This window comes from Lipotes vexillifer, unplaced genomic scaffold (assembly GCF_000442215.2).
Source record: "Lipotes vexillifer unplaced genomic scaffold, Lipotes_vexillifer_v1.1 scaffold422, whole genome shotgun sequence".
Classification (NCBI taxonomy): Eukaryota; Metazoa; Chordata; class Mammalia; order Artiodactyla; family Lipotidae; genus Lipotes; species Lipotes vexillifer.
In genome coordinates this window covers 969,919-986,987 of record NW_006779087.1, presented here as the reverse complement: position 1 = coordinate 986,987, position 17,069 = coordinate 969,919, and the positions used below count along the sequence as shown (strand labels likewise).

Below are 17,069 nucleotides of genomic sequence, written 5' to 3'. Positions count from 1 at the left end.
TAGGGAAATGTCAAATGGTGTCATAATGTTGTAAAAGCACTACTAGCTGCTTCTGACTGTCTTGGAAGTGAGAGGGCAGAGAGGTTATTCCAGCCTTATCCTATGGCGAGGTGAAAATTTACTCAGGACTCTGGAGGGCCTCTGGAGGCTGCGAACTGAGAATGGCGCAGGTGTCATCTTCCTCACCTGGAGACAAGGAAGGGAGAGGGATGCAGTACCAGCCCTCAGAGACTCCCGAGTGCAGCACGGTGTTCATTCGCTCAGCAAGCACTTACTGAGCACTTAGGATTGTGTTAAGTGCCAGAGAAACAAAGATGACTGAGACAGTGTCTGCCCCTAAGAGTTCAGTCTGGAGGGGAAGACAAACACGTTAAACATCTAATTGCAGTCTTCAGCTTGGGAAGCACAATGGTGTAGACATGCAGGAGCATCTGGGGAGCACAGGGAGGGGCTTGGGGAATACTGCCTGTAGGAGGAAATCTCTGCTGGCTAAAGGGATAATTAGGAGTTGGAGAGAAGTGTGGAAGAGAAAGCAGGTAGAGTGGCGGCATCAGGGTGAGGCAGAGTGATGTATTCAGAGAATCCTCCCGCAGCTGCGCAGGGCTCTTGGAGTGTGAGGTGTAAGGCAGACAGTGGTGGCCAGGTGGGGATGGCTAGAGTAGTAAGGAGGGCTCTGAACACCATGCGGATGGACCATACTTCGTGCTTTTTGTTGGAGAGTGTCATGGTCAGATTTTGAGGTGTGAGTGGGTCAGTGTGGCAGCCATGGGAAGGGAATCAGAACTGGAGGTGGGCAGCCGAGTGGGAGGCCTTCTAGTGTGGTGATGATGATGGGAGCCTGAACCAGAGCTGGTTTGCATGGTGGAGATGATAGGACGGACTCAAATAGTTTAAAAGATTAAATTTGGGGACTCAGTGATGGATTAGGTTTGACATTGGAAAGGTGGAGATAAGGGAAAAGGGAGGAATTCAGGATGATACCCAGATTTCTAGTTTGAGATGGAAATGCATATTTGAGAGTCATTGGTGTCTACTGGTCAAATAAAATTTGGGGTCAAAACATTCTCATGCGTCTCTCTATATTCCCACAGACAGCACAGACCTTCAGGGACTGGGAGGGAAAACTCCTGAGACTTATGCAAGGTCACAAGGAGAGAAACAGTTGTTGAGAAGAGTAGTTAGCTGAGGGTGCCGAAAACAGAGATTTGTGGTAGATCAAACCTCAGGTTTGTAGACGGCAGGTTTAACCTGCAGAAGTTGGGAGACAACGGGGAGGTGAGGGACTTGAGATAAGGCGGAACACGGAAAACAACTTTCTTTGCAAAATCTCATCCCAAAGGTTAGAGGAATTGTCCCAGATCACTCAGCAGAGCACCTTAGTTAGTCAGTGCCTCAATTCTCTCCCCCCAAATTCTGGTCCCAGCTTTCCTGTGAATCCTCTGGGTGGCTGTTGGTGTTTTCAGTCTTACCTTTCGGAGGGGCGTGTGTGCAACTACTCTAACCTAGAGAATTAATAAGCGTATAAATAAATATATTTAACCTATACTCTTCAGCTATATGTATATACTCTCTCTCTTATGCATTTTAAAGTACTGTGAGATTATATTTTATGTATGTGCTTAGAAGCTATCTTTGAGTCACCTGCAACTCTTTGGAGTAGCTCATCCCAGTTACCATTTATAGAGCCCTTCTCCTGGGCCAGGCACCATTCAAACTCCTTTTCATTCTTTCATCCCTTCACTTAATTCTTATAGGAGGTAGAGATTGTGATTCACATTTTATAGATGAAGAAACTGAGATTCAGAGAAGGCTAGTAACTTTCCCACTGTCTCATGAAAAGTACCAGGATTCAAATCTAGGTCCTCTCTGTTCCAAAGCCCATGCTGTTATTTATAGCTCTCTGAATGTTTAAAATGCCATTCAGGTATGAGGAAATTGTCACCTTGTGGTGTCCAAGAGGGGAGTTCCCTTGTCTTTTTGCTCTGCATGGTGTCCTTCTTACTCTGAGACAGAAACCTTGAACTTCAGGTGTTTGGCACACATACCTCCTTCAGCTAGTTTCACCCAGTCTTGCTGGACAGGGAGGCACCATTTAATGATCAACCAAAGCCAGTCAGACAAATACAGGTGGACCTTCCCAAGTTAGAAATGGAGATTTGATTTCTTTGTAAGGAGATGGCAGGGTATGGTGGAAAAAACCATGTCCTGGCAAAAGTTCTATTGGAGGCCACATATCTGGGTTTGAATCTGGGTTCTGCCACTTTCTGTATGACTTTGAGCCAGTTGGTCTCAGATTCTTAATTCTCTCACCAGTTAAACAGGCATAATACCACTTACCTCCACTGGTTATTAGGAACAGTAAGTGCGATTTTGTGAGAAAAGTGCCTGGCATATAAGAGACGCTCAGTAATGTTTTCCTCCCCATCTGTGGCCCCAAGTGAATATGGCACCTAGGACACCAGACATTGAGAGAAGCAGACAAGATTCAGGGTCTCTCTGGGGTGGGAACTCTCAGAAGGCTACTTCCAAAGAGGTGTTTTTCTAGCTGGACAATCAAATGAGATGTAAAAAAGCTGGGGCACTCAAAGATGGGGTAGAGTGTGGGTAGTCATAACCTCTGTGTCAAGCTCTGGCCTTTAAAGTCATGAGGAGGGACAATGTTCGGAGGGTGGCTTGTGGATCAAGAGCAGACTGGGGTCTTTACGATTCCTCCCCAAAGAGCAGAGGAGCACTGAGGCACTGAGATGCACCTCCATTTGAGAGCAATTGAAAAAGCAAGGAGAGACAAAGGACTTGTAGTGCCTCTCCCCAGCTGATATGACTGGTGACAGATGTGAACTCATGCTGGGGCATAAAGCAGGAGTCGTGCCCCTCCCACATGTAGTCTGGATGTAGGAAGGGATTCATTAAGTTTTATGTTTTGATAATAAGCTCCTGGACTTATGAGATGCCTAGAAAGCCCAAGCCGGGCCCCCAGCTGGTACACTGGGTGAGATGGAGTGCTGCCCCCAGCCGGCCTCTGCCATCCACGCAGGCAGCTCACAGCACCTATTAAGCTTTTTCTGTGTGTCAGACATCCTTGTCTAGGAACAGGTGTGGTCAAGGAAAGTCCATGCCCTCACAAAGCTTACAGTCTAGTTCAGGAAATAATACAGAATGTGAGTAGTAATATGAGAGTGCAGTAATTTTTTTTGTGAAATCTTATAATTAAAAGATCTAGCATAGTGCTTGGCCCAGAGTAGACGTTTATAGGCCATAGTTTTCCCTTTTTTGGTAAATATACAAGAGTTATCGTAAGGCAAAATAGGACTTCCAGTTGGCACAGTGTATGATGCCTAGAAGACACTAGTATTTAGTATTGAAGGAATGATTGAATATAATTGTGGATGGGAAGCAAAGGCAGGAAGCCCCACAGAAGTTCAGGGGAAGGAGTGTGCAGAGGTCTGGGTTGTTTGGAGGGGGCTTCATGAGGAACATTGATCGTATTGATCCTGAAGGATGCATGCAATTTGAAAAGTTTCAGAGAAGGGCTAAAACAATTGGTTGTGTCAGAAGAGGCTTTGTATGGGAATACAAACTCAGGGTCAGACCTGGATTCAAATCTCAGCTGTATTGCGTACTGGCTGTGTGACCCTGGGCAAGTTCCACGGCCTGCCTTTCGAAGCCTTTGTTTCCTCACCTGTAAAATAGGAATGATGTTAGTCCCAACTTCATAGGGTTCTTGTGAGGATTAAATGAGATAATCGTATAAAGTTCTTCTCTTTTTAAAATATTTATTTATTTTGGGGCTGCATCAGGTCTTAGTTGTGGCATGTCGGATCTTTTGTTACGGCGCATGGGGTCTTGATGGCAGTGCAAGGGCTTCTCTCTAGTTGTGGCACACAGCCTCATTAGTTGTGGCGTGAGGGCGCTCTAGTTGTGGCACGAGGGCTCAGTAGCCCCGCAGCATGTGGGATCTTAGTTCCCTGACCAGGGATTGAACCAGCGTCCCCTGCATTGCAAGATGGATTCTTAGCCACTGGACCACCAGGGATGTCCCTCATACAGAGTTCTGATCAAAGTTTTGTCAATAAATGTTAGCTTCTGTCATTATTTTATCATTTTAATAGTAGTATCATTATTATCCTACTCATGCCCACCTACTTACCTTAGTTCCCTAGACCTTGTGTCATCTGGCTGTTCCCTGCCTGCTGTAATATCCTCATATATACTTTTTTTCCATTATTGTAAATCAGGGACTCCCAGACTTTTTATGGCGTTTTGTGTGTCTGTGTACTTGCAATTGCTATGTCCTTGCCTAGCATATCACCATCTTCCCCTGCTTCATTGCTTTTCCTGCCTTCCTCCTGCTTGATGTTTTAAGACTAAATCCTATAACATTTCTTCCAGGAAGCCTTACTCGACTCCTCTATTAGATTTTGCGTCCTCGGGATCCTACAGTGCCACGTGCACCTGTTTCACAGCTGTGCTGTATGCACTCATCCGTGGTTTGCTTGTCTACCTTTCCCTCTGGATATAAACTTCCTGAATGTAAGGATCCTGTCCTATTTATTTTTATATCCCCAGCTCCTAGCTTAGTGATTGGCATATTGTTATTTTCCAGCTAATTGTTGAATAAGAAATCCAAACCCTACCCCCCTCAAAAAGCATAGCTAGCTTTATGTGTAACGTTTACTACCTACTTCTGACTTAAATGCTTTACATATATTAACTTTAATCATCATAGCAACCCTATGAAGTAAGTATTATTTCTACCTCCATTTTATAGATGAGGAAACTGAGGCTCATAGAGATTAAATAAGTCTCCCAAGGCCAAACTAGTAAGTGGTGGAACCAAGATTCATACCAGGGCAGTGTGGCTCCTCATTCTGTGCTTTGACCACTCTGAGATTTGTGATAGGATATTTATTGAACACTCAAGAGAAGGTGAAGAGACGTTAGCTATAAATTACAACTCCATGAACATATTTTAAAGGCATTAGTAAATGTGTGGAGATGCCGTTAGGGGGCGAGTGTAGACCTTACCAGTCTCGCTTATGAAAGATTTGCTAGAGAAGGTGGGATTTCACCCGTTGTGAATTGGATGAGGGGCATGGCTGGCAATTGGGAAGGAGATGATCTCTGAGGATAATGTAGAATAGAAATCTTAGGGGCAGGAAAAAGAGGAGTATATGTATGGGGAAATTCAATTTGCCCAAACTTTATTGAGCACCTACTACAGTGATAAACAAGCTGGTGATGATGGTCCCTGTGCTCAGGAGCTTGTGGGCTAGCGGGCTTTAAGAAGATGAGTCTGGTTAGAAGGTGGGTCAGGGGAGTGTCTTAGATTTATGGCGTGAACTGAAGGACAGAGTTGAAACTCAGAATGAGAAGTGGGAGTTCACTGAGGGAGAAGCAGCATTAAGGAAAGTGACTTGGGCTGTAGCACGTAAGGCAGATTATAGGAGAGGGACCAGAAATAGCAAGGACAGTTGTAAGAATTTGGATAATCCCCTGCAGAAATAACCAGGGACTGAACCAGAGACTTGGTGATGGGAGAGGTAGTAGCAGGATCAATCAGTTATTTATTAAGCACCTGCACATGATTCAAAGAAGGATAAGGCATGACCCCTACCCTCCAGGAGTTCATGTTCTAATTGTAAATAAAGGAAATACACACATGAAAAGACACTATATGACTTTATTCAGTTTGTGTTAAGATCCATGGTATCAGTGACCAGCTATTTTTTTCCTCTTTGCTTCACTCATCTGGACTTCATTTCCAAGGTCACCTCATGGTCCAGAATAGCTGCTGAAGTTCCAGCCATTACCTCTGCATTCCAACCAGCTGGACAGAGGAAGGAGAAAAGAAGGGTGTACTCCCTCCCTTTAATGATACTTCTCAGAAGTCATACACACTACTTCTACTTGCATCCCGCACGGTCACATAGCCACACCTGAATGCTAGGGAAGATGAGAAATATATTAATTCTTTTAATTTTTTAAATGTATTTTTTAAGTTCAAGTATAGTTGATTTACAGTGTTTTGTTAATTTCTGCTGTACAGCAAAGTGACTCACTTATACACATATATACATTCTTTTTTATATTATTTTCCATTATGGTTTATCCCCGGATATTGAATATAGTTCCCTGTGCTATACAGTAGGACCTTGTTGCTTATAGAAATCTATTAATTCTGGGTTGCTAAGTGCTCAGCTGAACATTGGAGGTTCATTAATAAGGAAGGTGAGAGGAGGTTGGGGATAACAAGCAGGTCTCTGCCATATCATTCTTCACATATGATTATGCTTTGGAGCTCAGAAGAGGGACTGAGCTGTGTTGGGTAGTCACAGAGTTGGATTTTGAATCAGGTAGTAATAGGTAGGGATTCAGAAGATTGGGGAAACGTCAGTTACAAGCAAATCCTATGGCAAGAGTGGCCGTTCCGAGAGAGAGTCCAGGAGAGAATGAGCTGGTCAGAGATGCTGGGCCCAACCCAGGGAGAATCTTACCTGTGAAGCTCTTTCTTATTTAAGATGCTAAGAGCAGTAGGCCAAGGAGTTTAGGTTTTCTTGTGCAAATGGTAAGGAGTCAGAGAAGATTTCTGAACTGAAAAGAAACATGATTTGTCTTATGTGCTAGGAAGTTTAGAAATTTCATCCACTTGCAGGTTGGAAGTAGGGATGCCAGCTAGAAGGTTATCCCAGAAGGTCAGGAGTGAACAACAAGGGCCTATCCGATGGTGGCAGTGGGAATGGAAGGGAAGGGAAGGTATGGATGAGAGACCCTGGGAAGGACACGCCCTGGGTCCTAGTGGTAATGGGCTGTGGTCTGAGGAGAGAGAAGAAGATGCCTTTTGTAGGATGTTACCCCAGAAATGTTGTGTCCTCTGTGAGGTAGTGCTGCCTATTAGGTCTCCCCTGGCGGGAGGGCAGAATGTCATGAAGAGAAGGGTTGACCTTGGTTGGCTGCCGGGATAATGTGAGGCTCTGCCCCAAGACTCCTTAGCTTTGGAAAGCCAGCTGCCCCCAGCAGAATAGTTTCCATTCTGCGTAACTGGGGACTGTGTGGGTCTGGCTAACCGCGAGGAGGGGCTGAGGAGCCAGCAGATAGATCAAGTTGCCGTGGCAGTGACTTTTCAAGCTGGGGCTTGGGGCCCCTAGCTAACAAAAGTCCTTCTATCCGAGGCTGTGTGCTTCTTGACTGAGTAGGCCAGAAAGGTGTCCTTAGCCAGGGCCAGGTTACCTGCCAAGGTTACCTGATGTCAGGTATGAGGCCGACAGTGTGGCAGAGGGTAGAGCTGGGGGGCTTTGCTGGCACTGGGGTCATGGCCAGCTTCCTGTGCTGGCTCAGGATCCAACGCAGGAGTGTTCCAGGGTGAAGAAGAGGCCTTGGGGGGTATAGTTGTATTTGGATAAAGCCACCTCTTTGTTTGACTGATGCTGGCCTTCTAGGACCTCTCCTTTACCCGACTTCCCTGGTGTGAGTTGCAGAGCTCAGCCTGAGACATCTGGCGAATCCATCTTTTTCCTCCAGGCTGCTCAGGGACTTGGCCCGTAACTGCTCAACAAGTCATTTCTGGTTATAGAGTCATCAGTGACCACAGAAGCACGTTCTCCAGACAGGGCTCTGAAAGCTGGCTTTTCCCTGGCAGCTTGTCCCCAAAGTGATAGCTTCAAGTAAACAAAACCAGAAAGCCAGACCTAAGCCATTACAGACACTTAAGTCAAGGAGCACCCACCCATAAGTCTAGTAGGGTAGCTTAGGCCTTGAGGAAACCGTGTGTGTGGCTAGAGCTGTGTCACGCCCATGAGCCCCTGTGCATGGGGCTGCAGATGGAGGGAGGGGCAGCTGCACCATTGAGGCTGTGGGGTTTGGTAGCACCAGGGCAGGAAGCCTCGAGTCCAGGGAGGTGACTGCTGCTGTCCACCCCTTCCTATTCTTGAAGTGTTCATCCCACTCCATCACGGGCAGGGCTACCTCTTCCTCCAGCCAAGTGTCATGAACTGTTCTTGTGATTTCCTTTCTGCTGCAAGATACAGTTCTTCTCCCAGAGCCTTTCCCAGTTGGCTCAGGCTCATTCCAGACTCTGTCTCAAGTTATCTTCTCCAAACCTGAGCTCTGAAAAGAAGGATGGGAGGGAGGCAGGGAAGGAGAGCTGTCCTGAGCTTCGTCTCCCAGGTTGGCAGCAAAGCCAGGCTTGGGCTTGGTCTGTGGGAGCTGCAGTGAGACCCGGCCACCGACCTGGTCTGCTTCCTCCCCTGCACTGCTGCCGCCAGTCGCGGGGCTGGGGGAAGGTGTGGGTGTTTGCAGGGACTGCTGTGCTTCCCATGTCTGGACCTTCTTAATTTTGGCTCTTGGACCTTTGACCAAATTCTCTGATTTTTTTGGTTTCCTTTTGCCAGGATTGTACTTCTGGGGGGCAGTTAGGAGGAGCTGTGCTGAAACAACGAGATAAACAAACAGTGACGCAGAGGCGGCAGCAGCGTAAGCAACAGGCAGGGCCTGCCGTCTGGGCCGGCTGGGTGGAGGAGGACTCCCGCCCTGCACACTGGCCAGCTGGCTTGTGTTAAAGCGCTGGCTGAAAATAACTCTCATTGTCTGGGAGCTGCTACTGCGCAGGGCTGGCAGGTCTGGCTGTGGCCGCCAAGGGGGCCGAGGCAGCAGGGGCCGGTACCTCCCACCTCCTTGGGCTCTTGCCCTTTGGGAGCAGTGCCCAGCTGGCCACAGCTGCGTCTACTGCCCACCAGGAGAGACACGTGGAGAGTAGGCTGGGCCACTCCTAACACTCTGTCCTTTTGGTGGCTGGGCATGGCCCTTTGTGCCCGGTGTTGACTGTTTCGCCATTGACTTGGGGACATGAGATGTGAGGGGATCCTGGCAGGAAGACAGGGCGGGAACGCAGGGCTCCAGCTGCTCCTACAGCAGTCTCCTGGACTCCCAAACCTGGGACCTCACCGCATTCTCCTCTGCCATCTGTATAATGGGCTGATCTGTGGATGCCCGAGAGGCTTTGCTGGCTGCTGTGACCCGGAGCTGGGGCTCAGCAGCATGTAGTGCCCGGGACAGTGCCTCATTTCATCTCTGGGGAAGTTCTAGACTCAGCTTCCCAGGGCTCCCCACCCCCGTGGGCTGAGCGTGGCGGCTGGGGCTGCCACACTGGGGAGAAGTGGCCAGCCATAGGGGACTTGGTGGGGAGGTGGTTCTGAGAGGGAAGACATCAAGGAAACCACCAGCTCGCATTCTGTATTTGCTCAAAATAGACAGCCCTTGCCTGCCTTCCCTCAAGCCTCCAGAATCCCTTTCACAGGAAAGTTTCAGACATCTCTCTCCCTCTCCTCAGAGGACCTATGCCATTTTTGTCTCTATTCCTGAGATTTATCATGATTGACTGGGACCAATAGAAGCAGCTGGGAATTTTGGGTGGTTCCTATTTCTGTTTGTTGGGTTTTCCCCAGGCCTGGCCCAAGGAGACTGACAGAGGCAGGGGTGAGTCCCAGCACAGGAGCCACAGCTTTGAAGGAAACTCCAACCCTACCGGCATTTCCCTTCCCCTGCAGTGGGAAGGAAACGAGGAGGGGCTCACTGACCTGGGGTGCAGAGCAGGAAAGGGAAAGGAACCTCTGCGACTAGAGCCACCTCCCTCCTCCTCTGCTTCTCTGGGGCCAACAGGGGGTCCGGTGGGGAGTAAGGAAGCCTCGCTTGGGGGGAACTGGGCCCTTTTGCTCCTGCAGAGCCCAGGAAGGGGTTGGCCCCTGAGCAGGGCACTCTGCCTGGCCGCAAATTGGCAGTAAACCGGAGCGGCCTTGCCGGAGAAGCATCAGATCCACCCCTTTCTGCTTCTTCCTGTTGTAGGTTTTTATTATTAGACTTCTGGGGGGTTCCCTCTGATTTAGGAATTAGTCCCAGGGTTGCTTTCAGTCTGGGTTCCTCTTCCCCCTCTCTTCCCATCTCCCTGGGGTCTCCCCTTCCCTCCCCAAGGGTGGTGCTATTTCATTTCCTCCTAGGCTTAGAGGAAACCAGAGAGGGATCAAAGGAGTGGTAAGGGATTGCTCTGTCCCCAGAGTGTGGAGAAGCAGGGCTGAAGGAGGAGGGACAGAGGCAGAGATAGAGGGACAATCCAGGAGCCAGAGGGCAGGTCCTCGCGATGTCAGAACATTACTCAGGGTTTCTAGGAAGAGCGGGCAGGGAACTGTGTGTTCCAGACACATACGGACCCAAAGTATTTATCATTTAACCCTCATAAAACCCTGTGAAGTCGTGAGATTATCTCCATTTTATGGGTGAGCTCACTGAGGTTCTGTGACTCTGAAGAGCCCGAAGTTGATCTTGGGCTCTCTGATTCCACCTGCAGTGCCCCCTGCTCCTTTCTGTTCAGCAAGGATCTCAGTGAGGAGTTAGCAAGAACTCAGCCCAGCTTCTGCCTCAAGAGAGCCTGAGGTCTCTGCGGAACCACGGCAGGAAAATGTCAAGGAAACAAACCTCTGGCCGAGACCAGAAGGAACCATGTCAGATTTGCTCCCTGGCTGTGTCCCCGGAACTCAGGAAGCTGCCCTTCCTCAGGACGTTGAGCCCTGCTGGCCTCACACACGTTTTCTGGTGGAGGCAGAAGCCCCGATGCCCTAGTCTGGCAGGGGGAGAACTGCCAGGCCCTGGTCCTGCCCCCTAGCCAGTGGCTCCCACCCCCGAGTCAGTGATGGGCTTCTTGTGAGTGTTGGAAGCTGGGGAATTCCCCCACCCACCTCCTTCCCCATCACACTTCGGCCCCAAAGGAGCAGAGAAGACCGCCATCACTGTCCAGAAAGTGCCACCCAGAACTCTGGACTGGAGGATGTGGGCCTGTGGTTGGAGCTGATTCATGCTTCTGCCACCCATTTCCATACACTGGTGTCCCTCTCTCCTGGGCATCTAAATTTTGGCCAGGTCCCTGAGGTTCCTCCTCCATGCTCTTAGGCTAGGGTTCCCAAAGGTGGTGACTCTGCTTCGTCTTTGAAGCCCTGGGGGGACGTTTTCTCACCAGTTCACCTGGTGGGGAAGTGTGAGGCCACAGCAGCTGACAGTGGGTGGCTGAGGGAGGAGGTTGGTATAGACGGGATGTGATGTCTGCTACAGTAGCGACAAGCTCCCGCCCCCGGCCCGGTCGCGTTCTTCCAAGGGAGACAACTGTTTTCTATCTTCACGGCACAGACTTGGGAGAAAGGAGCAGATGACAGTGAAGTCATCTCAGGACGCACACAGAGCCAGAACCAGGCCTGGTCTCACTTGGGCTCAGCTGGCAGCAGCCTGGCCCTGGTTAGGTGGGAGAACTTGCTCTGGGCCACCTTTGATCTTTGGGTCCCTGTTCTGTTGTGGCTTCCTGCTCCTGTCCTGTTATCCACAGAGACATGCTGAGATTGGTCCTTAGCAAAGTAATTCCAGAGAGAACATCTGGGGTTGTATTAGCCTGTCCGGCCATCCCTGCTACATTGGCAGTGGGGAGGATTCGGTTAGCCCCTCTTGCCTCAGGCAGGAAGCTCAGGCAGGTTAACAGGGCAGCAGAAACCATGGGGAGAGGTGTGAAGTGGTGGTCTCTTCCCCTTCTTTTCTTCTCTTGACCTCTTCTGTATTCCTGAGTTCTTCTACTTCTAAACACTGAGCAGAGATCCCAACGGTCCTTTTTTGAACCATAGTGACCCTGTTTCCAGCAAGGAGCTGGGCCCAGAGCTCAGAACCGGGACATCTTAACCATAGCTTTACCATCAACTTACTCAGTGCCTGTCACAGGCTTAGACATTATTGGGGGCTGGAGATCGTACGAATAGATACAGTCCTTTAGGAGCTAGATGAGCATACAACTGGCTTAATCGTATGTATGTAAATAAATGCATAATAAATAGATACATGTAACAGAAATAAACGGTGTTTAAGGATTTTCTTTCAGTTTCTTAGAAAATGGAGGCCCCACTCCCAGGATACTCCTGATGCTTTTGGAATAATGCAGGGCCTGTGTGACTCCTTGGGATCCCGGGCGCACACGATTCATGTTCCCAGGGATGAGGATGTCAAGGAGTGGGTAGAGGTAAACCAAGTGGTCATGCTTCGTTTACCCGGGAGTTAAGAGCTGAACTTGGAGCAGTAGGTAAAGGAGAGAACGATGAGAGGAAGGCCTTCCAGGTGGCCTGAGTGTGCTGGGGGAAGAGGCCAGATTTGTGGGTAGTCACGTGGGTCATCAGACAGCTCTGCTACTTCAGGTAGGAGATCATATCTGATTCAGGAGTTGGGGGTGGGGTGCAGGTGAGTGATCTGCCTTTGGAGGCAAGGGCTGTGACTGCCACCAAGGCAGCCGCCGGACTGGCTAGAGGAGGGCCTTGGCTGGACGGAGGTAAAAAGGGAGGGGAAGGTACGGCTGCTGGTCTGGGTGGAGCTCACCCATGGATGCCTTGGCTTTTACTCATTTACACTTGTATTCATTTATTCACTCAGCAAGCAGTAGTGAACAAAATAAAATGACTCCTGGTCTGTCCTGTACTCTAGGTTAGAGTGTCTCAACAGGGGGTTGGGACACTTTACTGTGTCTTAAATAATTGGGAGCTGTGTCATAAGTAATTGATACTAATAATTAAAGTCCTGAAATTTTGTAAATTATTTCCTTAAAAATTTGAGCAGTTACCTTTACGTTAATGTTCTACTCATTCACTTGTATCCTGATATGAGGGAAAGGGGTAGACTTGTGACATCTGCACAGGCTGTGCGTGGCTCAGGATTCACCCGTGGGCACACGTGGTGCAGGAAGCCCGATCAGCTCTCAGACCGTGGGGGGAAATCGATTGAAGGTTGCCACTTAAGACTGGTAGCTTTCAAACTTTTTTGCCCGGTTCCATGTTAAGAAACACATTTTACAGTGTGATCTGTGTGTGTGTGTGTGTGTGTGTGTGTGTATGCATAATATATAAAAAGAAACAAAACTTCATGAAACTTTTATTTATCTATTTTTGGCTGTGTTGGGTCTTCGTTGCTGCACGTGGGACTTTTCTCTAGTTGCGGTGAGCGGGGGCTACTCTTTGTTTCAGTGCATGGGCTTCTCATTGTGGTGGCTTCTCTTGGAGCGTGGCACGCGAGCTTCAGTAGTTGCAGTATGCAGGCCCTAGAGCGCGCAGGCTTCAGTAGTTGTGGCTTGAAGGCTCAGTAGTTGTGGTTCGCAGGCTCAGTAGCTGTGGCTCACAGGCTGTAGAGCACAGGCTCAGTAGTTGTGGTGCACGAGCTTAGTTGCTCCGTGGCATGTGGGATCTTTCTGGACTGGGGATCGAACCTGCGTCCCCTCCACTGGCAGGTGGATTCTTAACCACTGCGCCACCAGGGAAGTCCGTGAAACATTATTTATACTTCCTACTTGCAATGAATTCTGGTATCTTCAATCCTATTCTATTTTAATCTGTTCATTTTCTTTTTTTTAATTTAATTTTATTTAGAAAAAATTTTTATTGGAGTATAGTTGATTTACAATGTCGTGTTAGTTTCAGGTGTACAGCAAAGTGAATCAGTTATAAATACACATATATCCACTCTTTTTTTTTTTAACTCTTTTCCCATATAGGCCATTACAGAGTATTGAGTAGAGTTCCCTGTGCTATACAGCCAGTTCTTACTAGTTAATCTATTTTATGTGTAGTAGTGTGTATATGTCAGTCCCAATCTCCCAGTTTATCCCTCCCCCACCCCGATAACCAATCTGTTCATTTTCATTTAAAATAAAGGTACTCTTGACTGACTAAATTGATTCCACAACCTGTGGTTTGGAAAACATTGCTCAACCAAGCTTAAGCAAATATGAAGGGGAAGCAGGAGGATGGTCATGCCTCTCTGAGCCTTCCTTATGAGCCACAGAGTGTCAGGGTGAAGCCTGAGGGACCAGGCCTAAGGGAAGCCTATCAGCCCTGTTGACTCAGGTTCTCTCCTCAGAGCTCCATGAACCTGCCTCCTGACAAAGCCCGGCTCCTGCGGCAGTATGACAACGAGAAGAAGTGGGATCTGATCTGTGACCAGGTACGGGGTTTGCGGTGGGCCCAGAAGTGGGGGTGTGTCTTGAGCTGGACGAGGCAGCAGGACCGTGGGCATTGACTGCAGCTCTGGGGTTCCTTGAGGAACTCTGACCTAGACGTGGCCTCAGTCCATGCTTACTTCCTGATCCAAAATGCCTCTCCTAACAGAGACAGGGCTGGTAGGCCAAGTTCCCCTCTAGCTGCCACAAAGAACTGTCTTGATTTCTTCCCAGTGAGCAGCAACCTCAAGGAGGTTTGTGTACGTCTGAGGTGTAGGGTCTGCTGTGGAGGAGTTTGGTGTTTTTCCCAGCAGAGCTTGTTTCTGCCTTTCCCCAGGGTGAGGGCTGTCCCTGGCTGGGAAATCCAAAGCACCATTTTTCTCTCACTCTGCTCCAGACCTGGCAAGTAGCAGGATTTTCCCCATTATTTACAGGCCTCTAGGAATGAGAAGCCCCAGTCCTCTAGTCTCCTGTTCCCAAATCTCAGAACATGAGGATTGGAAGCTCTCCCTACATGAAAGTGTTTATAGCCAGAAGAGAAAATAGAGATTATCACTTAGCTCAGAATCAAGAACTAATGCCTGCGGCCTTGCTCTTTCTTTCCCCTGCCCACATTTGAAGATCACAAGTCATGAGTTTCTGAACTCAGACAGGCCTGTCTGCACTGCTGGGAGAGTTGGCTTTTAGTTCCTTACCTCTTGGGAGGTATAGAAGCACCTGGCACAGAGTGTAGGCAGTCTGTTTACCCAGCACTTTCTGATGGAGTTTTGTCATAAACATAATTTTTTTCAAGCCCTGAATAAAATCACAAAAATGACAATAGCTAACATTTATTGAGTACTTATTATGGACCAAGCACTTTTATATATATATATATATATATATATATATAATCCTCACAAAAACCCTCTGAGGAAGGCACTGTTATATTTTATAGAAGCAGAACCTGAGGCTCAGTAACTTGCCTTTCACTAGTAGGTGATAGAGCCAGGGCTCAGGCTGCCAACTCCATCTGTGCTAACTATTGTGCTCCTCTGCTTCCCAAGTCATGCTGCTTGACCTAAGGTAGAATCATGCTTCAGAGAACCTAGTCCAGGTCGCTTCTTATCCAGGGAAGGCCAATTTCCTTGAATTCTGCATTAAGAGGAGTTGATGAGCATGGTGAGCACCTACCTGGGGTTTGGAGAACAGTAGCCCTTTGGTACTGAGTTTCTTTAATTGATAATCTCTCGGTCTTTTCTAGGTCACATAATGTCAGCTCTTTCTCAAACCTTTCCTTTTTTTCTTTCATTTGTTTTTAGGTTCTGTTTCCTAACATTATATCATTCTCCTGGACCCTCTCCAGCCCCTAACTCTTCAGATATCTCCGTTGTGGAGGCCCTTACAGGACCAGAATGCTTAAGAGTTTTCCCTTGGGTCAGATGAGGGGATTGGCCCACAGTGGGGAGTGGGTGCCCTGTGTGGAAGGGGACGGAGCAGTGATCTTGCTGAAAGCAGCCTGCAGCATTTGGGGTTGCTTGGATTGTGGGCGCCTGGGACCTGGGCAAGGAGCAGAAAGTGTGTTTGCACTCCTAAGCTGTGTTAACACAGCAAAACCAGTCCAGTCCCAAGTCTGGGCTCAGGGCTCAGAAAGTTGGCTTCTACAAGGCCTAGCTCCCCTCCCCTTCGCCTTCCTAACCACTGTCCATTAGCTGGCTAGGAAGTGAACAACATTTCCCAGTCATGTCTTTATTTTGGGTGCTGTTTAGAGCTATGTAATCCCCGCATCTTCTTAGCAAGCAGCAGGCTCTTAAAATAATTTTTAATGTAGAAAAATATTTTAGGCTCAGGGAGTACTAATTGAAGGAGGAGAAGATGGCAACAGATGAGAAGTGGCTGAGGATAAGTCACGAAGGGGAACCTATGGTTTGGGTGATGTTAGGGGCCAGGTGGTAACTTTAGGAGTCCCCTCACATCACACACTGTGAGTGCCCTGCTTCCTCAGCACTCCCCTCAGAACCCTGGGCGTCTGTGTACACACGCGTGTTTCCCTTACAGGAACGATTCCAGGTGAAGAATCCTCCCCACACTTACATCCAGAAACTCCAGAGCTTCTTGGACCCCAGCGTAACTCGGAAGGTGAAGTGCGAGGCAGGGAGTCCCCGTTTTGCTGCCCTTTACAGTCCTGTGGGGTTTAGGGGCAAACCGTTGGACTTGGGTTGGGACTGCTTCTGAGCAATGGGAGTTGGGTGTCTGTGCTCTGAGGCCATGGCCCTGGAGTGGCTGGCTAGTAACAGAGGGAAAGACTATAACTGCCTTCTTGTATGCCTTCCCTTTCCTTTTCTACCCCTTTTGCTTGTATTGTAAAGTTGGCTTGTCACTCCATCAGTGACAGAAAATTCCATGTTTACAGAAGTTCAGGAGAAGAGTGCAGGAGTCAACCAAAGTGCTGAGAGAGCTGGAGATCTCACTTCGTACCAACCACATTGGGTGAGTCAGATTTGACCATCAGAGCCTTTTCACCTGGCCTCTTAGGACGTGGTGTCCACTGAGGATAGTTTGCCTGTTTCATCTCCCTGCCATGGGGCAGATTTGCCTCTTGAATGGCTTTTAATTCCCCAGAGAGCTTCAGACTGTTCCTTTTCTGGCTTTTCTCCCCCTCAGCTCTGCCAGCTGCTGACTGGATGCTGCTGGCAAGCTTGGGGCCTCTCCTGGGGTCCTCAGCCTGTGGCTTTGAGTGGGAGACATTCCCACAGCAGCTGAGACTGGAGTCTGCCTGTGGCCTGGGGCTGGGCCAAGGGAGGCCCAGAGAAGGCTGGGGATGGAGGAGTGTGTTGCATTGGGTAGCTGAGACCTACCTAGTTCATGGACTGTTTGGTGCCCAGAAGATTATTTGCTTGATTATAAGACAATTTTAGTTCATGAGCAGAAGCAGCTTCCTGAAGTACCAGGAAAGATCTAAGGCAGTGAGGGGCCAGGAGCTGAACAGCTTCCGTATTCACTGACCAGGGTACTGCCAACCCATTGACGGGGCCCTTAGAAACTACATGAGTCTTTTTTGCCAGAGAAGTGGGGAACCAGGACCTGCTGA

General features: G+C 48.7%; 1 protein-coding gene across 3 annotated transcripts in view; it reads left to right on the top strand.

Annotated features, from left to right (window-relative positions):
* FMNL3 (formin like 3) overlaps window positions 1–17,069 on the top strand; it is a 56,396-nt gene that overhangs the window by 20,136 nt on the left and 19,191 nt on the right. For all 3 annotated transcript variants that reach the window (XM_007452273.1, XM_007452274.1, XM_007452272.1), the window contains exons 2-4: window positions 13,921–14,004; window positions 16,037–16,117; window positions 16,392–16,468. In XM_007452273.1, the coding sequence (XP_007452335.1) occupies window positions 13,921–14,004; window positions 16,037–16,117; window positions 16,392–16,468 (242 nt within the window). The remainder of the gene's footprint in view (window positions 1–13,920; window positions 14,005–16,036; window positions 16,118–16,391; window positions 16,469–17,069) is intronic.